The 15,525-nt window shown below is 41.4% G+C and overlaps 2 protein-coding genes across 5 annotated transcripts in view; one reads left to right on the top strand and one right to left on the bottom strand.

Moving 5' to 3' along the window:
- The first annotated feature begins 430 nt into the window (after positions 1-430).
- Positions 431-2,460, top strand: LOC107570275 (amphoterin-induced protein 3-like). Of its 2 annotated transcripts, none has more exons than XM_016256484.1 (2): positions 431-705; positions 805-2,460. In XM_016256484.1, exon 2 carries the CDS (start codon positions 989-991, stop codon positions 2,438-2,440), a length of 1,452 nt encoding a protein of 483 aa, XP_016111970.1. In that variant the 5' UTR covers positions 431-705; positions 805-988; the 3' UTR covers positions 2,441-2,460. The 2 variants fall into 2 exon arrangements, with proteins under 2 accessions (XP_016111970.1, XP_016111971.1); XM_016256485.1 differs by having other exon boundaries at positions 822-2,460.
- A 3,068-nt stretch (positions 2,461-5,528) lies between these two features.
- Positions 5,529-15,525, bottom strand: part of LOC107570279 (protein TASOR-like) — a 14,525-nt gene continuing 4,528 nt past the window's right edge. The window contains exons 5-23 of one of the 3 annotated variants that reach the window (XM_016256489.1): positions 14,484-14,575; positions 14,214-14,348; positions 14,001-14,116; positions 13,873-13,904; positions 13,672-13,777; positions 13,465-13,568; positions 13,264-13,367; positions 12,997-13,069; positions 12,827-12,901; positions 12,037-12,744; positions 11,324-11,565; positions 11,121-11,247; positions 8,944-9,785; positions 8,725-8,844; positions 8,434-8,593; positions 7,907-8,006; positions 7,645-7,823; positions 7,401-7,535; positions 5,529-7,305 (exon numbers count right to left, since the gene is read on the bottom strand). In XM_016256489.1, the coding sequence (XP_016111975.1) occupies positions 5,855-7,305; positions 7,401-7,535; positions 7,645-7,823; positions 7,907-8,006; positions 8,434-8,593; positions 8,725-8,844; positions 8,944-9,785; positions 11,121-11,247; positions 11,324-11,565; positions 12,037-12,744; positions 12,827-12,901; positions 12,997-13,069; positions 13,264-13,367; positions 13,465-13,568; positions 13,672-13,777; positions 13,873-13,904; positions 14,001-14,116; positions 14,214-14,348; positions 14,484-14,575 (4,901 nt within the window). In that variant the 3' untranslated portion in view covers positions 5,529-5,854. Of the gene's footprint in view, positions 7,306-7,400; positions 7,536-7,644; positions 7,824-7,906; positions 8,007-8,433; positions 8,594-8,724; positions 8,845-8,943; positions 9,786-11,120; positions 11,248-11,323; positions 11,566-12,036; positions 12,745-12,826; positions 12,902-12,996; positions 13,070-13,263; positions 13,368-13,464; positions 13,569-13,671; positions 13,778-13,872; positions 13,908-14,000; positions 14,117-14,213; positions 14,349-14,483; positions 14,576-15,525 lie in introns of all 3 variants that reach the window. The other 2 variants (XM_016256490.1, XM_016256488.1) reach the window with 2 other exon arrangements.

Genomic DNA, 15,525 nt, shown 5'->3' on the forward strand with positions numbered 1-15,525 from the left:
GATAGATAGATAGATAGATAGATAGATAGATAGATAGATAGATAGATAGATAGATCAATTCAGTGCGACAGCAGTCAGCTCCCTCAGGACCACCATGACCAAGACAACCGACAACAGCTGTCAAAAACCGCCTGGCAGCGGAGATGAGGGGGAGTCAAAGCTGCGGTCTCTAAGCTGACTGGTACCGCATGCTAAACAAACAAATTCTCTCTCATCCAAGTCCAAATGTTTTGATGATTTTCATGAAATGTAAGATGATACAAACACACAGCATCCTAAATCCTGTTATGAGATGTGCTGTATGGGGAAAAAAAACTGAACGAAAAAGTCAAATCCAGAGGGGATTAAAGGAACCAAACAATTGGAGAGAGAAAGAGACAGAGTGAGAGAGCTATATCACAGCATGAGAGGGAGAGACGTGAGGCGGTGCTTTGGAACCAGAGGCAAGGATGGGAAGAGATTAGTGCTGTGCTCTGTGGGCTCATCACTCAATGAAAGGACACTCTGCAAACAACAAGGGCGCACAGCCTTAGGAGAACTGGGAAAGGTACGAGTTTCATTTCAGGGATATATTACATTTACTGGAAAACGCTTTGGACTTTTCAGACCAGGATAATCTGTTTGAACAACTTCTAACTATGGATTGACACAGCAAAGTGAGAACAGAGGAACCGGATCTAAGAAGGTTCTGAGTGACTTTTTTTGGTAGGTTTTCCTGTGTATGTTGTGCTAACAGAGTAGGTTAATCAATGTAAAACATTCATTTTAAATACATGTTGTAATTGCATTCTGTTTTATTCTTAGTCTGTTCCCTGCCCCAGATACTGCCCATCTGCATGGTACAGAGGAAATTAGATGGCCATCTGTGAATTATTGGAAGACATGACAGATGTAAAACGACCTTTGTAGGATTTAAGAGCAGAGGGCTTCCTGTATCAACTGTGCTGGCACTGTTTTAATGTAATCCTTTTTATGTGCAACCAAAAGAATGACTTCTATATCTTGTGTGGTTTTGATCTCGCTCTTGGTTCAGCTCTCGGGGGCTATTTGTCCTCAGGGCTGCCTGTGCATCTCTGACATATTGAATTGTGGCTCCTTGGGTCTGGATAGATTCCCTAACCCGCTTCCATTCACGACTTCTGTCCTTGACCTCAGTCATAACAGACTAACATGGCTGGCTGCTGGCAGCTTCTACGGGCTCCCAAGGCTGCACATTTTACAAATGTCCCATAACCGCATCTCTTTGCTCAGTCCGGGAGCATTCCATAACATCAGCAGTCTTCGATACCTGGACCTCTCTTCCAACAAATTGCAGGTGTTGGGAAAGTATCACTTCCAGGACCTGCCAGCCTTGGAGGTGTTGTTGCTGTACAACAATCGTCTTACCCGCGTGGAGAGCAACACTCTAATGGGACTCGGCAATCTGAGGATGGTTTACTTCAGCTTCAACCAGATCACAGATTTCCCGTTCTTCTCGATTCGTAAGCACAGCCACCCCAACCTGGTTACACTGGACCTCTCCTCAAACCGCCTGTTTCGTTTGCCTATAGATGACATTGTGGTGTTGCCCGTTGCAGTGCAAAAAGGCCTGTTCCTGCACAACAACAGTCTGGAGTGCGATTGCTCTATGTACCGCATATTTTGGCACTGGGAGCAGAAGGGATATCCAAGTGTGAAAGACTACAAGGATGACTACAAGTGTCTGATGTATGGTGAGCCTCAAATCTCAATTAATTTTCTGCGATCTTCGCACTTCTTTGAGAACTGTACGATTGGAAAAATGATATCCCTGATATCCCCGAAGGCTGATAAAATTGTTTACGAGGGTGAACAAGTGAGGCTGGACTGCACTGGAACACTAAACGGAGAAGACCTGTCTTACAGCTGGATCACTCCTCATCAAGAAAACATCTCTCAGCTGATCCAGAATGGAAGTCTACGTCTCAATCAAGATGGTAGCTTGGATATTCTAGCTGCCCAGTCCATAGATTCGGGGGTCTACCAGTGCACTGCTGTGGATAATACAAGAATGATCAATGAATCACGAGAAGTGAATTTAACTGTGGTAGCCCAGCACTCCATGGAGGGCTCGTTCAACACAGGCTACACCACTCTTCTGGGCTGTGTGGTAACCCTTGTCCTCATATTGATGTATCTGTATTTAACCCCATGTCGTTGTGGTTGCTGCAAACCTCCTCCTCCCTCTCCGGCCATCTCAACCTTTGGGGAAGACCGCTGCACTCTGACATCTATCTTTGCAGCTCCTTCAACTGATCGACTCAAGAGCAAGTCTCAGACGGACAGGCATGTAGTGTTCCTTGAGCCACTCATGACGGGGAAAAATGGCCATCCGAAAGCTGCATTTGTTGTTCAACAGTCTACAACTGAATGGGACACAGAAAACTTCACCATAATTAGAGAAAGAAATGACTCTGAGTAGCAAATTTGTGACTTCAAAATCCTGCAGAATTGCTTAAGGGAAGAATTGTAGGGACAAGCATCACAAATTAATCTGTCATTATTCCCTAATAAATTATTTTGATCCTCAGATTTAGAGGGTATCTCCTGTCTCACAGTATGAAGTGTTCCATTTGTTTACGCTGAATGCGTGGGACTGGATTGCTAGTAATGCGCTGAAAATCCAGAGCAGTACATTTATCATTTTTGAGACCCATGAATTTGAAGGATTGAAAGAAGCAAAAGTTTGCTCTGTAAATCTCAACAAAAGACACTGATTGTCATGACAACAGCAGTGTTTTATTTGCGCATAACAAAAGTTAAATCAGAGGTGCCTCTGATTCTAGGGCGTGGGACACAACTATAGACATCTATCAGATGGTTTTTTAGAAAAATAAACTCGGGTAGCCAAAAACATCTAAGTGCTGTTGATTTGATACTATAAGCAGACGTTGACTTAAAGAGAGGGCAACAGAAGGCCTTCTGGATCCATTTAAGACAGGTTTAATCTCTTCAGTTGTGTCATTACCATTAGATACAGCTAATCCTTTATGTCAAGAAAACATGGTGGTAAATTTGGTGTGGTACCATGACAGTATGCAAAAATAAATGTTCTACTAGCTCACACCAAGCAGTTGCGAAAAGCAAGTAACTCCACAACTCAAAGGAGAGACATGATAAATGACGAAGAAAAAGCAAAGGCAATGTAGTGATGTCTGATATTATTCATCTGTGCACTTTGCATTAAGCAAATTGCTCTTTCATTACAGGGATGTGCTATGGGAGAGGATTAACACCCCTGCCAGAATTTTCCCTCCCACGGGACTGGATTGCTAGTAATGCGCTGAAAATCCAGAGCAGTACATTTATCATTTTTGAGACCCATGAATTTGAAGGATTGAAAGAAGCAAAAGTTTGCTCTGTAAATCTCAACAAAAGACACTGATTGTCATGACAACAGCAGTGTTTTATTTGCGCAGAACAAAAGTTAAATCAGAGGTGCCTCTGATTCTAGGGCGTGGGACACAACTATAGACATCTATCAGATGTTTTTTTAGAAAAATAAACTCGGGTAGCCAAAAACATCTAAGTGCTGTTGATTTGATACTATAAGCAGACGTTGACTTAAAGAGAGGGCAACAGAAGGCCTTCTGGATCCATTTAAGACTGAGGTTTAATCTCTTCAGTTGTGTCATTACCATTAGATACAGCTAATCCTTTATGTCAAGAAAACATGGTGGTAAATTTGGTGTGGTACCATGACAGTATGCAAAAATAAATGTTCTACTAGCTCACACCAAGCAGTTGCGAAAAGCAAGTAACTCCACAACTCAAAGGAGAGACATGATAAATGACGAAGAAAAAGCAAAGGCAATGTAGTGATGTCTGATATTATTCATCTCTGCACTTTGCATTAAGCAAATTGCTCTTTCATTACAGGGATGTGCTATGGGAGAGGATTAACACCCCTGCCAGAATTTTCCCTCCCACACGATGCACAGTATGCAAACTAAAAGCAAAATATGAAAATGAAAGAACACCAAAGCAAAGGTACAGAGTTAATCCATGCAGCCCATATCCAGATATGATCAGACTTATCTGTGGCGACCCACTTTCACAATTGTAATACGTCGACATGTCCCCTGGCTGTTCATCTGTTGTGCAGTCCTGCCAAATCATGCAGATATGTTATCAGATATAGTCTATAATAAACACATTTTTTTTTTAAATCACACCTGTGATCATACACATTACATCTTTTCCTCTTTATCTAAACTTGTACATCCTTTAACAACAAAACAGCACTTACGAAACTGACCAGTTAATCAGACTTACCAAACGGACAGACTGATCTCATCAACAGTCATATCACATTTGACGTGGTAAACATCAAGTCTCCGTCTCCCAGAAAAACAAAATTTGTAATATTAACTTCACTACAGTTTTGCAGTTATATAACAGTGACTGCCTCGTTACAGCCTTGCCTTTGTAATACTAGTGTTGTTTGGAGAGATGACTATATCAATTGAGAGATGAGAAAACTGGAGATCAGATTTAGTAGATTACACTTTGGGGCAAAACTAGGTACTCCAGCAATTTTTCAGCATTTCCACGATTTATTGTTTCCCTTATGCTGCTGGTGTGTTTTGGATTTATCATTCTTTCTAACCTATGGTGATATATAAAGAATGTAAGTACTCTCAAAATGTAAACTGGTGAGCCACATAAAGAATTATTGTGCAAAATGGCAAAATACAGATTTCCAAACCACTGAAAGATGCCCGACAATTTTAAAACATACTTTTAACATTGCACTTTCAACAGCCAATTCTGGAAGAAAAAGCCAGTTCTTCTATTAACAGAGAAATGCACGCATTAACTACCACATTTCAGAACCAAACAACAGCCAGCTCTCATCCCAATCACATCTGATGTTCACCTGGGTTGAAATATAGAAAAAGCATAAAAGGTGTTTTGAACAAAATCGTACGCATTGTTTTCAGAGACATAGCTGTTTATCTGGTAAATAGTAACATTTGTGAAATGCCCCGAGGTATTTACTACAAAACTTCAGCTAACCATATTCATGTGTGTCATGTACAAACGGCAAATTCAGAGTCAGTTTTGAAATCAAGATGCATAATCTTCATTATATATATATAAACACATTAATTCGTTCTTTTTGGACAAGAAACATAACCCCTTTAGAAAACTGCATCAGCATCAGGTCAGCAGAATCAATTAGGAAATGATGCCCTCTGCTGGCCGGCTGTAAAACCATTAGGTCAAATGTTGCCAATGCACATTATAAACAACTTTGGCATAGATTAACCTCATTGGAAAAGAAAATCTGTGACCATTTTTATAGAGCATCATAAATAACTATGTACATATACAAAGAGATCACACATTCTCAACGGCGAGTTAATACTGAACACAATATCACAATGTTTGATACAACCTTGTTTTAATAGAACATCTGTACAACCAAGAATGTAAAAAAAAAACAGCTAAAATGAAGAATGACTCACTTTTTCTCTTTAAAAAAATATTGTCTGCGTTTTGCTCCTTGTTCACAAACCTTTTTTTTTTTTTTGAAAATCCAAACAAAAAGTATTGACAAAAATGAAACATTGAAAGGCAGTTACATTTCTTGGCAATATAAATATAGTGGTATGAACAAGGTTTTTCAAACATCTTGTTTAAGAAGAGCATTACTGAAAACAGTGAAAATCTGACCAACATCTGAGTCACTAATCTCATTCATACAAAACCAGATTAAATTTTTTTTTTTAAATTTCAGATGATGATATTTTGATTTGATGTGCTCTCAATGTTAAATATGTACATTCCTAATGCCAGTAGTCTATAAAGGAGCATGGCATCCCTATGGCATTTAGTTATAGGTGTAGTCTGAATAGTAGTCTGATCGACCACCCCCTCCCCTCCCAGGGGGATAACCCCAGTTACAGGATGGGCCCCCTCTGATGTGACCCCAACCTGGTCTAGATCTCATGGCATGTGGTGGTACTCCTCGACCCCTGAAACCACCACCCATCATATCAGCATGTCCCCCTCTGGGATTGTACATGCTATTGTTGTGTCCGCCTCGGCACAAGGGTCCCAGTGCAGCTCCAGGGATGGGTAAGAGTCCTCTGCTGGCAGTGCCGCCCCTGGTGGGAGGGGCTTGACTGCCACTCTGACTTTCACAGGAAGTGTTCACTGGAGTTCTGCTGCCCGGGCCGCATGTGGCTGAACTTCCTATTGCACCTCCTTTCTCTCCACCGGCTTCTTGTTGGACCACTTTAGAAGTTGCAGAAGTAGGGGCACCTTCTTCCTCTTGTCCACGAGCGGTTTCACTCTCAATGGTTCCCAGCCATGATCCATCTGCGGGCCTTGAGGCCTCAGTTTGGGTGGAAGGTAGAGTGCTGAATCCTGCCCTACTCTGTCCAGCCGCGTAACCCTGCTGGGCTCCTGGTGTAGGACCCCAGCCGAAAAGCGGTGGAACAGGGGGAATTGGAGTGAGGGCTGGAAAATTCGTAGTATCTGGATAGGAAGGAAAAGTGGTGTGAAGAGAGGATGAGGAAGTAGCAGAAGATGAGGAAGCAGACTCTACACCTAACTTAGCAGTTTGAGAGCCAGCAAGTCCTAACTGATTAGCAGTGCTTGCCATTGCCACCCCAGGCACTCCCATGCTGTCAGGAATGGGTAGGGACTGTCCAGGTGGATGAAGACAGGTGCCTGATACTGGAGTAGAAGGCACCTCCACCAGAGGCTGAGGGAGGGAAAGGGGAAAGGTGAGTGGTTGAGCAACGGGTATGGTGGAGGCATTTGTTGGAGGCTGGGTCCCAGGAGGAGCAGCAGTTTGACTGTACTCTGATCCCCTGGAGGCAACACTAACTGGAGACAAATATGCTGATGACATATGGTATGCGGGAGATCCGGAATAAGGGCTCCACTGTGCTGAGCTGGGACACAGGTAGCTCTGGTGGGGGTTCACGCCGAAACTGGCCAGGGTGTCCTCTACTTCAGGCCTAGATGTGCTCTCCTGACTGGCAGCTTTATATTGAGCAATGGCAGACTTCAGAGCTGCGTAATCAGTTGAGTAAGAGCCCTGAGTAAGGTAGGCGGATGGGTTTGGTTGTACAAGTGGATCGCTAATGGGGTCCAAAGAGGGTTGGTCAGGGAGGGGAGGACGAAATCCATCGGTCTGGGGTGGAGGGGGCTGAGGTGCTTGTGGTTCCATCAGGTCATTTTCAGTCTGAATGGACGTCTCTGTGATAACGGGCATTTCATCTTCAGAGTCTATAGACATGTCCTCCTCATCTCGAACTGCATCAGGCTCCACTGAGCAGTCAAAGAGGAGATAGTGTGTCAAAATGGCAATCTATAATTTATTTCTGAATTTTGTCAGGAAAAGTAAAGGACTGTTAAATCTTTACCTGGTTCTGGTAGGGCAGCAACTGCTACTTCTTCCAAGACACTGATCAAACTCTGGAAGTTGTTCATGATGTCATTCATACCTGCGATGATGACTCCACTACCGGAGAACTGTGAGAATGTGTCACCCTGTCTTTCTGTTTACAAACACAGCACCAATTGATCAAGAAACTTAAACTTAATGTAGACAACTCCACATACCAACATGCATAGCCAACAGCTTTCACCTAGACCTGTTGCACATACCTGTGAGGAAAATGAAGTGTCTAAGCTGTGTGTGCTGAGCTTGCAGCTTGACCAGACAGTCTAAATCAGGAGCCTGCCTAGATGGAGTGTCACACTCATGATAAGGCAGAAACTCCACCAGGTGTTTCTTCTGGTAGGTCGTCAGCAGGTTTAACACATCCAAGGCCTCAGTGTTTAACCTGTGAAAGGGAGGATGTGTGAGATATTGGAGACTAGGAGTCTGTGAGGATTGGCAAAACACACTAATCCTTCTGTCTCTAACCTGCTGAGCTCTTTAAGCTTCTTCTGAGTCTTACAATGCACCTTCCACTTCCAGGGTGAGCCCTGTTCTTCCAGGAACTTGAGAAATGCCCGTAGCTTCTCTGTAAACACAAATGTCAGTGTCTAAAGTCTCGATGTAACTGAAGTAGCAACATTGTGACATACATTTGAATCCAGAAAAATACATCTGAACAAAATGTAGGGTGGGAATTGTTTATGGACATCAGTTGATCAGTTAATTGCAAGAGAAGGGCAGTTTTAAGCAGATATACAACAGAGGTCTGTAATTTTTACTGTAAGATCAAGCTACTGTGTTTTAAAACATTTTATTGATGAAACATGAATGGATGAATCATTCACAATAAGATCATTAAGATGTATTTAGAAAATAGAGTGAATTTCCATTCCATGCAGACTTTAAAGAAAACAATACACCAATTTTTGCAATCACACCTGAAGAGGGGGATTGTTTCAAGCTGGTGTATGAAGATGTTGTAAGCCCCTCTACATGCTACCTTTAGCTCTTACCTAGTGTTATATTGTCAGGGTTGAGAATGAGCTCATCCGACACAATGAGACCTCCAGACACGAAAAGCTCATTGTAAGTGCGATTTTTCACATCATCCAGGCTGTCCACTCCAGCAAAGTAAACCGTGGGCAATTTCTTTAGAGACACCAGTGCTGGGATCTAAATGGAGTATAAAGGGAACAATGCCTCAAAACAGATGCTTCTCAGTTTGTTTTGTGCAACTAATTAACTAGGTTTAAAAAACAAACAAACAAAAAAACAGAAATTTACAGTGCCGAGTTATTGGTTACCTTATGTACATGAGCGGCTATATCCTCATTCTGAATAATGATCATGAACTTTTGCTGACTTTTACTCTCCAGGTAATTCTGAGGATTGCAATCGATGTTGCCAAGGCTTCTTAAATACTCCTGTAAAACCAAACAAAGGAGGTTAAAGGTAAGGTGTTTCAAAGGTTGGTCAAATGTATCAGACCACACTAAATATTCTGACATTTGATACTTTCTGACCTTGATCTCAATGCAGAGTTCACTCTCCTCATCTCCTCTTTGAATGTAAAACTTTACTGCATTTTTCTGCATGATCTCCACCAGTGTGCACAAAACATCGGGCTTAATTTGCCCAATAACGCTGCCTCCCACAGTGCTTGAGGTTCCTGCCTGAGAAGGATCTGAGGGAATCTCTGGGACTGAAGCAATTGGAGGTTGACTGGCACTTCCAGAGGATGGGGAGCAGATAGGATTTTCCACAACATCTGCACTCTTGGGGTTAGCTGATTTTTCTGCTGAAAACAGGTGGACCTCTTTGATAGTGCCGAGGCGATGCTTGCCTGAAGGAGGAGGTTTAAGGGTAGCTTGTGGCTTGCTCGACAAAGCCTGAGACTTAGGCACTGGAGATGATGTTTTAGTGTGAGGATGAGCAGGAGGTGAGTGCAGCGTGGGTTGGGCAGGAGCCGGCATGGCAGAAGGGGGCGGAGCAGGTGGCAAGGGGGCGGGCACTGAGGCAACAGCAGGTGGTGACACAACAGCCACAGGTTGTACTGATGCCCTGGGAGCCTGGACCAAACAGCTCATCTTTTCACAGAGTGTGTTAACGTAGCCCTGCACAGGCAGCGACGAGACATATTTGGATACAAAAGGTGAGAATGCCGAGCTTGACCATTTATCCTGATCCTCACATCGCGGCAAAGGAGGCTGAGAGTTGTAAATTATATGTTGGGCCCCCATCAGTTTCTGGATCCCTGTGCAGAGGTTCTGGAACTCACTGTCAAGGACAGTGTCTACTACTTTCCTTGTAGAGTGTACCTGCTTCTCCCCTCCACTCAAACAAGGTTCACCAACTCCCTCTAGAGCTAAAAACACATTATGTATATTAGTTTGGTCATTTTATTATCTAAATGAATACGTTTTGTTTTATTTCCAATTGAAACATTTTTGCACTGTACAAGTGTTTGAGAGTTTTACAAGTTTTTGCAAGACTTGACTCTGAAAGAAGGCCCATTTAAATCAATCATATTTTTAAACGTATGTAGACACATTATTTGAACTATAATGACTTTGATAATATTATATGTTATACCAAAGTCCCTTTAAGGCAGGGGTGCCAAACTCAATTCCTGGACTTGATTAGTTGGATCAGGTGTGTTTAATTAGGGTTGAATCTGCTCCGGCCCTCCAGGAATTAAGGAAAGTCATTTCACTCGGTGGCCATCTTTGAAACGCCTCTCGGGAATGCAAGTGCAGCTCCTATCTCTTTGAATGGGGAAACATCAGATTCTCCAAAGCTGTTCGCCAAGCTTATGATTCAATTTCATATTTGAAATCTGACAACTGTCTCATAAATGTTGTTTAATTTGCTCAAATAGCATTAAAAAAAGCTTATTTCTCAGGCTAGATCAGCCAGTGCGCATGTCTTCAGAATGCTGACTGTTTCTATAGCAATCAGGACTTCTAACGGCAGCTGCAATGACGTGATGACTTTACTGATTAGCAATTGGCTCTTTTATTCAGCTTCCTTCAATGGAGCAGCCATATTGAGCCTAGCATTTTTCCCCATTCAAAACTGACACGTCTTGGGTATTCTATAGTCTTTGGTTATACACTTTCTAAAGAAAGGTTATTTCTAAAGACATTAATACTTTTATTCAGCAAGGATGCATTAAACTGATCAAAAGTGACAGTAAAGACATTTATGTTACAAAAATCTGTTTAAAATAAATGCGGCTCTTTTGAACTTTCTATACACCAAAAAATATGAAAAAAGTGTAATGGTTTCAACAAAAATATTAAGCAGCACAACTGTTTAACATTGATAATATTAATAAATTCTTCTTGAGTAGCAAAACAGTGTATGAATGATTTCTGAAGGAAATATTTTGCCATTATAGGAATAAATTACATTTTAAAATAGAATTGCATTATATAAGAAGAAAAACTAATTAAATAAATAAATTAAAAAAGAGTTATTTTAAATTGTAATAATATTTCACAATATTACGGTTTTACTGTGTTTTGATTGAATAAATCCAGCCTTGGAGATCATAAGAAACGTCTTTCAAAAACTTACCAACCCCAAACTTTTGAACAGTAGTGTATATGAAGAACAAGTCAGTGTAATTTTTTTTAAAGTTAATAATAATAATAATAATAATAATAATAATAATAAAAGCATGCAGATTAGGCCGGACCTCTGGTGGACGTTCTCCAGAGTTGGTGGCTCTGATGTGAGGCTTCTGCTTGACGGGAGGGCTGCTGCTCCAGACTGGAAGAGGGACTGTACACATCCATACTGCTCCTGCTGCAGGCAATCTGATCCTAAACACACATACTACAGGTTAACAAAAACATTGATTGAGTTTGGCATTAGATATATTATGCAATTCTGGTTAACCTGCTCCTCATCAGCACGCCTGCCACGCAGGTCAAGGTCACAGTGAGCGGTCGAGTCACTGGGGTCATGTCCCTCTACACTTTTGGGTAATATTGCAGGCTGGCTGCTGGCAGTGTTTTGGGCCATCCTGTTAAGCGTGCCGAGGAAGAGTTTAAGCAAGGCGTGCGTGTCTTGGAGGGTGGCACTTTGAGTCACGCGCTCCCGCAGGTCCGTGTCACACAGCCCCATGCTGTCCATCACCACTAAGAGAAAGGTAAACCAGATGTCAACAAGGATCTCATGTTTCTGAGCAACAGCAGTTATACTCTGGTGCTGGAGCTCTTTTGTGTGTAGATAAAGATATATATAAATACAGTCTCTTATTAGGCACAAATAAACACTTCACATGAGCTTATGAATATTAGTGATGTACGGGAACTGATGCTTTTCACCTTTCAGGTCATTTTCATATGCGGATCTAGAAATGATGCTTTCATTTTTACACAGAAAAAATGTTTTCTAATAAACATTAGAAAATAAGGTTGTTAAATAACAAAAAACAAATAACATCTTTGTTATGAAAGAAAATATTTTTTTTAATAATATAACAAATGAGAATATATATTCAGTCTTTTTATTCATTTCCTCTACTTTTTAAGTCTTTTCCAATTTCATATACAGGGTTCCCAGAATCATGTTGTACCTTCCTCTACATTAGTTCAGCACAGACTTACCTCTTCCTGGCTCTCCATTCAGCAGACCCATCCTAAGGTACTTGCTCACGCCCCCAGGACCTTCCCTCTCCAGCCTCCTCTTCAGGCCAGCGGGGTCCCAGTCCTCTTCTCTTTCTGGCCCACTCCCCTCATCCTTGCCCAAAGTCCGCTTGTGTAACTGTATCAGCTTTAGCAATTTCTCCATCTTTTCTTTTTCATACTCACCCCGAGGCCTCTGAGCACCACCGTTAGACTGAGAAACCCCAATCGTACTGCTACCCGGCACCTGTCTATCCGACCCTCCCCAGTCTGAGACAGGACTGTACTCTTCTGCACCTGCTGGGGGAGACGCTGCCCCCTGTTGGCTGTCCATCAGATCCTGCTGCAGCGCCTCCACAGGCAGCTGGAACTGTCCTGGACCAAATATGTAAGAGTTCAGCGCCACATCCATATTCTTAGGACGAGGTGCCGGGTGTTGGTTAGTCCGGTCATCCAAACTGTGCCGGTACTCTACTATGTGGAAAGGCCGTATGACACCTTGCTCTTTCTGGTTGAGGTAGTCCAGCACCTGACGTTTCAGCCCCACCGCGAGCTCTTTGGGTGGATTGGCACGCAGCTTGTAGAAGCCATGATGCAGGGCAGGTACAAAATTGTCTATTTGATAGCTGTTTGGGTCTTTAGGCTCTAGTGGAGCAAGAGGGTCCTCATCTACTCCAGAGTTCTTCGAAACTAAAAAACATGAAGAATCAGTAACACATACACACCTAAATACAAAGAAACTTTAATAAACAGCCATAAAAGAGACACTTACTCAACTTCGAGATGATTCTTTGCTCTTGAAATACAAAAAGCGCCTGCAAAACCCTGTCATTTCTTCCTCGTCGCTCTTTAAAGAAACAAAAACAGACAGCCTCTGTTATTCCACGCAACAATCACACTGTCAGTGTCACATATGTGGTTAAAAGCTGTGCATAAACCTACCGGTGGTAGTGTGCAACTGAGAAGACGAAAGGAGGAAGAGAAATCCTTTGTCTATCAATGGCTTCACCAAAACCTAGAGTGAAGCGTTTAATTATAGCATGACTATAATAAAACACGGGCAGTTTAAATTCTGCATATCAGATCAGTGACACAGATTCTATCAACAGACCGAAGACATGGTATACAGGGGAGAGAGTTGGCAGTGACACCCTGCTAGAGTAAAGCTGCGGACATTAATTCAATAAAGCAGGCTGTGAATGAGCTCACCATTCTTTCTCTCTCAAGCCGGTGCAACAGTCCCGAGAGGCTGTTTTCCTGTTTACTCCTCCCCATGACCTCATACAGGCTGCAGTACATCCCGCACTTAAATGCTGCAAAATACCACAACACATTATCATGTCTATAGCGACACATCAAATGTTGTGCCATCTCTCAGGCTGAAAAGCATCATTCTAGTACTCATCCTACCCTCTCGTGATCCACTGTACGCTTCCCATGACAGCAAAATGGGTGGGATCTTTCTCTTTACTTGGTCGAGATGCATAGCCACATTAATGTCAAGCTTGTCTGGGCTGAAAAAAAAATAAAAAATGTATATATATATATATATATATATATTTATTTGTGTTATACAATGCACAAAAAAACTTCATTAGCAAAAGAAAGGAGACTCACAGTTTAAATGGAAGGTGAGGGAGACTTGAAGACCGCATGTACACTTGATAGACCTCTTCTCCCTTATTCACCAGTGAGCCACTCCAAACCGTATATCTTCGCCGAACTAAAGCAACAAATTATGTAATAATACAATAAGTTAGATAATACACCCATATATTCATTATATGATCTGCTATAAAGAGAAAAAACAAATCATACCTCTTTGCCCTTCATATAACGTGCTGTTTAATCTACTAAAAGAGAAAACAAACCGTTCCAAATTAAAATAAAACCATAACAGATGATAATTCACTTTCTACGCAAGTCATTAGTGATCTTGTTCATACCTGTGTGTGGCCGTGGCAGACTCTTTGCCTTTGTATTGAAAAGACACAACCGCATATGGAAACACATGCCTGGGCCTTGACCTGAGCTCCTCAAAAGCAAATTCATAAAAGTATTGCTGGAATAAAACAGAGAAATCCGATATAACAGGTCATCTATCTGATCAAATCATACAAAACAGAAGTTCAAACTGACAAAAGAAATTAAACACTTACCTGAGTGTGCTCAAAGGCCCTATAGGACAATAATGAGGTCACTTTGCTGGCATTTTTTAATGCATGGCTGTCATGTTTAAGGGTCGGCTCAAGATTGTTTTTGGGCATGTTCTCAAATATTGTCTTCACTTTACCCTGCAGAATAAGACAAAACGTCACTACTGTTTATTTAAACCATTGTGAAATTATGTATTATAAATTTAAAGCACTACCTCAAAGTCAAATTTGATGCATGGTAAATGTAAATGTTAGACTCCGTCAATGACTTACCTTCATGATTTTAAATATGATTATGTCTCCAGCAGCTCCCACTTCAAATGGATTCATCTGTAACAAATCTGAGTATTTTGAGAGGTAAACCCCTAAAAATAGAAAAAGCAGCAATTAAGGATATGAGAGTTACTTGGGGCGACATTCCTGTGGGCCACAAAAAGCCTTAGGGCAATCCCTAGAAATTTGCTGGCAATCCATTCGGAATGCAGTCTCTGCATAGAATTGGCTAAGATTAAATATTTGCAGAAACTATTTCATTTGACCAGTTAAAGCACTCCCAGTCACGTTCATAAGATGCTGGGCTTGTGAGTGTCTTGTGTGTAAAACACACAGCAGCTGCTTCACTAAACCATACAAAGATCATCATGAATCAGAAATTCGCTGATCACTCAGTCAAGAACAAAATGAACATTATGTTACTTCCAAAACCTCAAACATGCTCTGAAAATAAAAAGAGGTAATAGGGGTGACCAATATATAAAACAGATGTTACTTTACAAACAGTTTATCCATGCAAAAAAGAACGTCTGTAGCGAGTTTGGCTCATGAACATTTATCTGGCCTAGTGAACACGAGAAATTATGGAACAGTGGTCTTTTTGGCCCTGACCAATTCAACTAAGGCTGTGCAATATATAGAAATTATCGAAATATCGCAAATGTACATATCGCAATATGCATATCACTACGGCTTGCAATATTTGGGGCCATGAACAAAAGACAAAGAGAAAATCACTCACTGCTCTTACCTAAATAACTTTTGTATTTGTATTAATGTTAAAATTTTATTTTTATGTAATGCTAGAGTAAAACATTGTTCACTTTCAGAAGTTGTTGTAGGGGGTGCTTTCTTCTCACAAAAAGTGAAACATGTATGCTAGTTATATTAGAATCAGAATGAGCTTTATTCACCACTTAAGTGTGCGCAAACACAAGGAATTTGTTGTGGTTTTACAGGAGCTCTTGATACATACATACAAATAACCACATACAGATGTGTGAAAAAGTGTTGGCCCCCTTCCTGATTTCTTATTTTTTTG

The sequence above is a fragment of the Sinocyclocheilus grahami genome, unplaced genomic scaffold, assembly GCF_001515645.1.
Source record: "Sinocyclocheilus grahami isolate Dianchi unplaced genomic scaffold, SAMN03320097.WGS_v1.1 scaffold1436.1, whole genome shotgun sequence".
In the NCBI taxonomy this organism is placed as follows: Eukaryota; Metazoa; Chordata; class Actinopteri; order Cypriniformes; family Cyprinidae; genus Sinocyclocheilus; species Sinocyclocheilus grahami.

Excerpts from the sequence above, each read along its gene's own strand:
- LOC107570275 (XM_016256484.1), top strand. The coding sequence starts at position 989 with ATGACTTCTATATCTTGTGTGGTTTTGATCTCGCTCTTGGTTCAGCTC.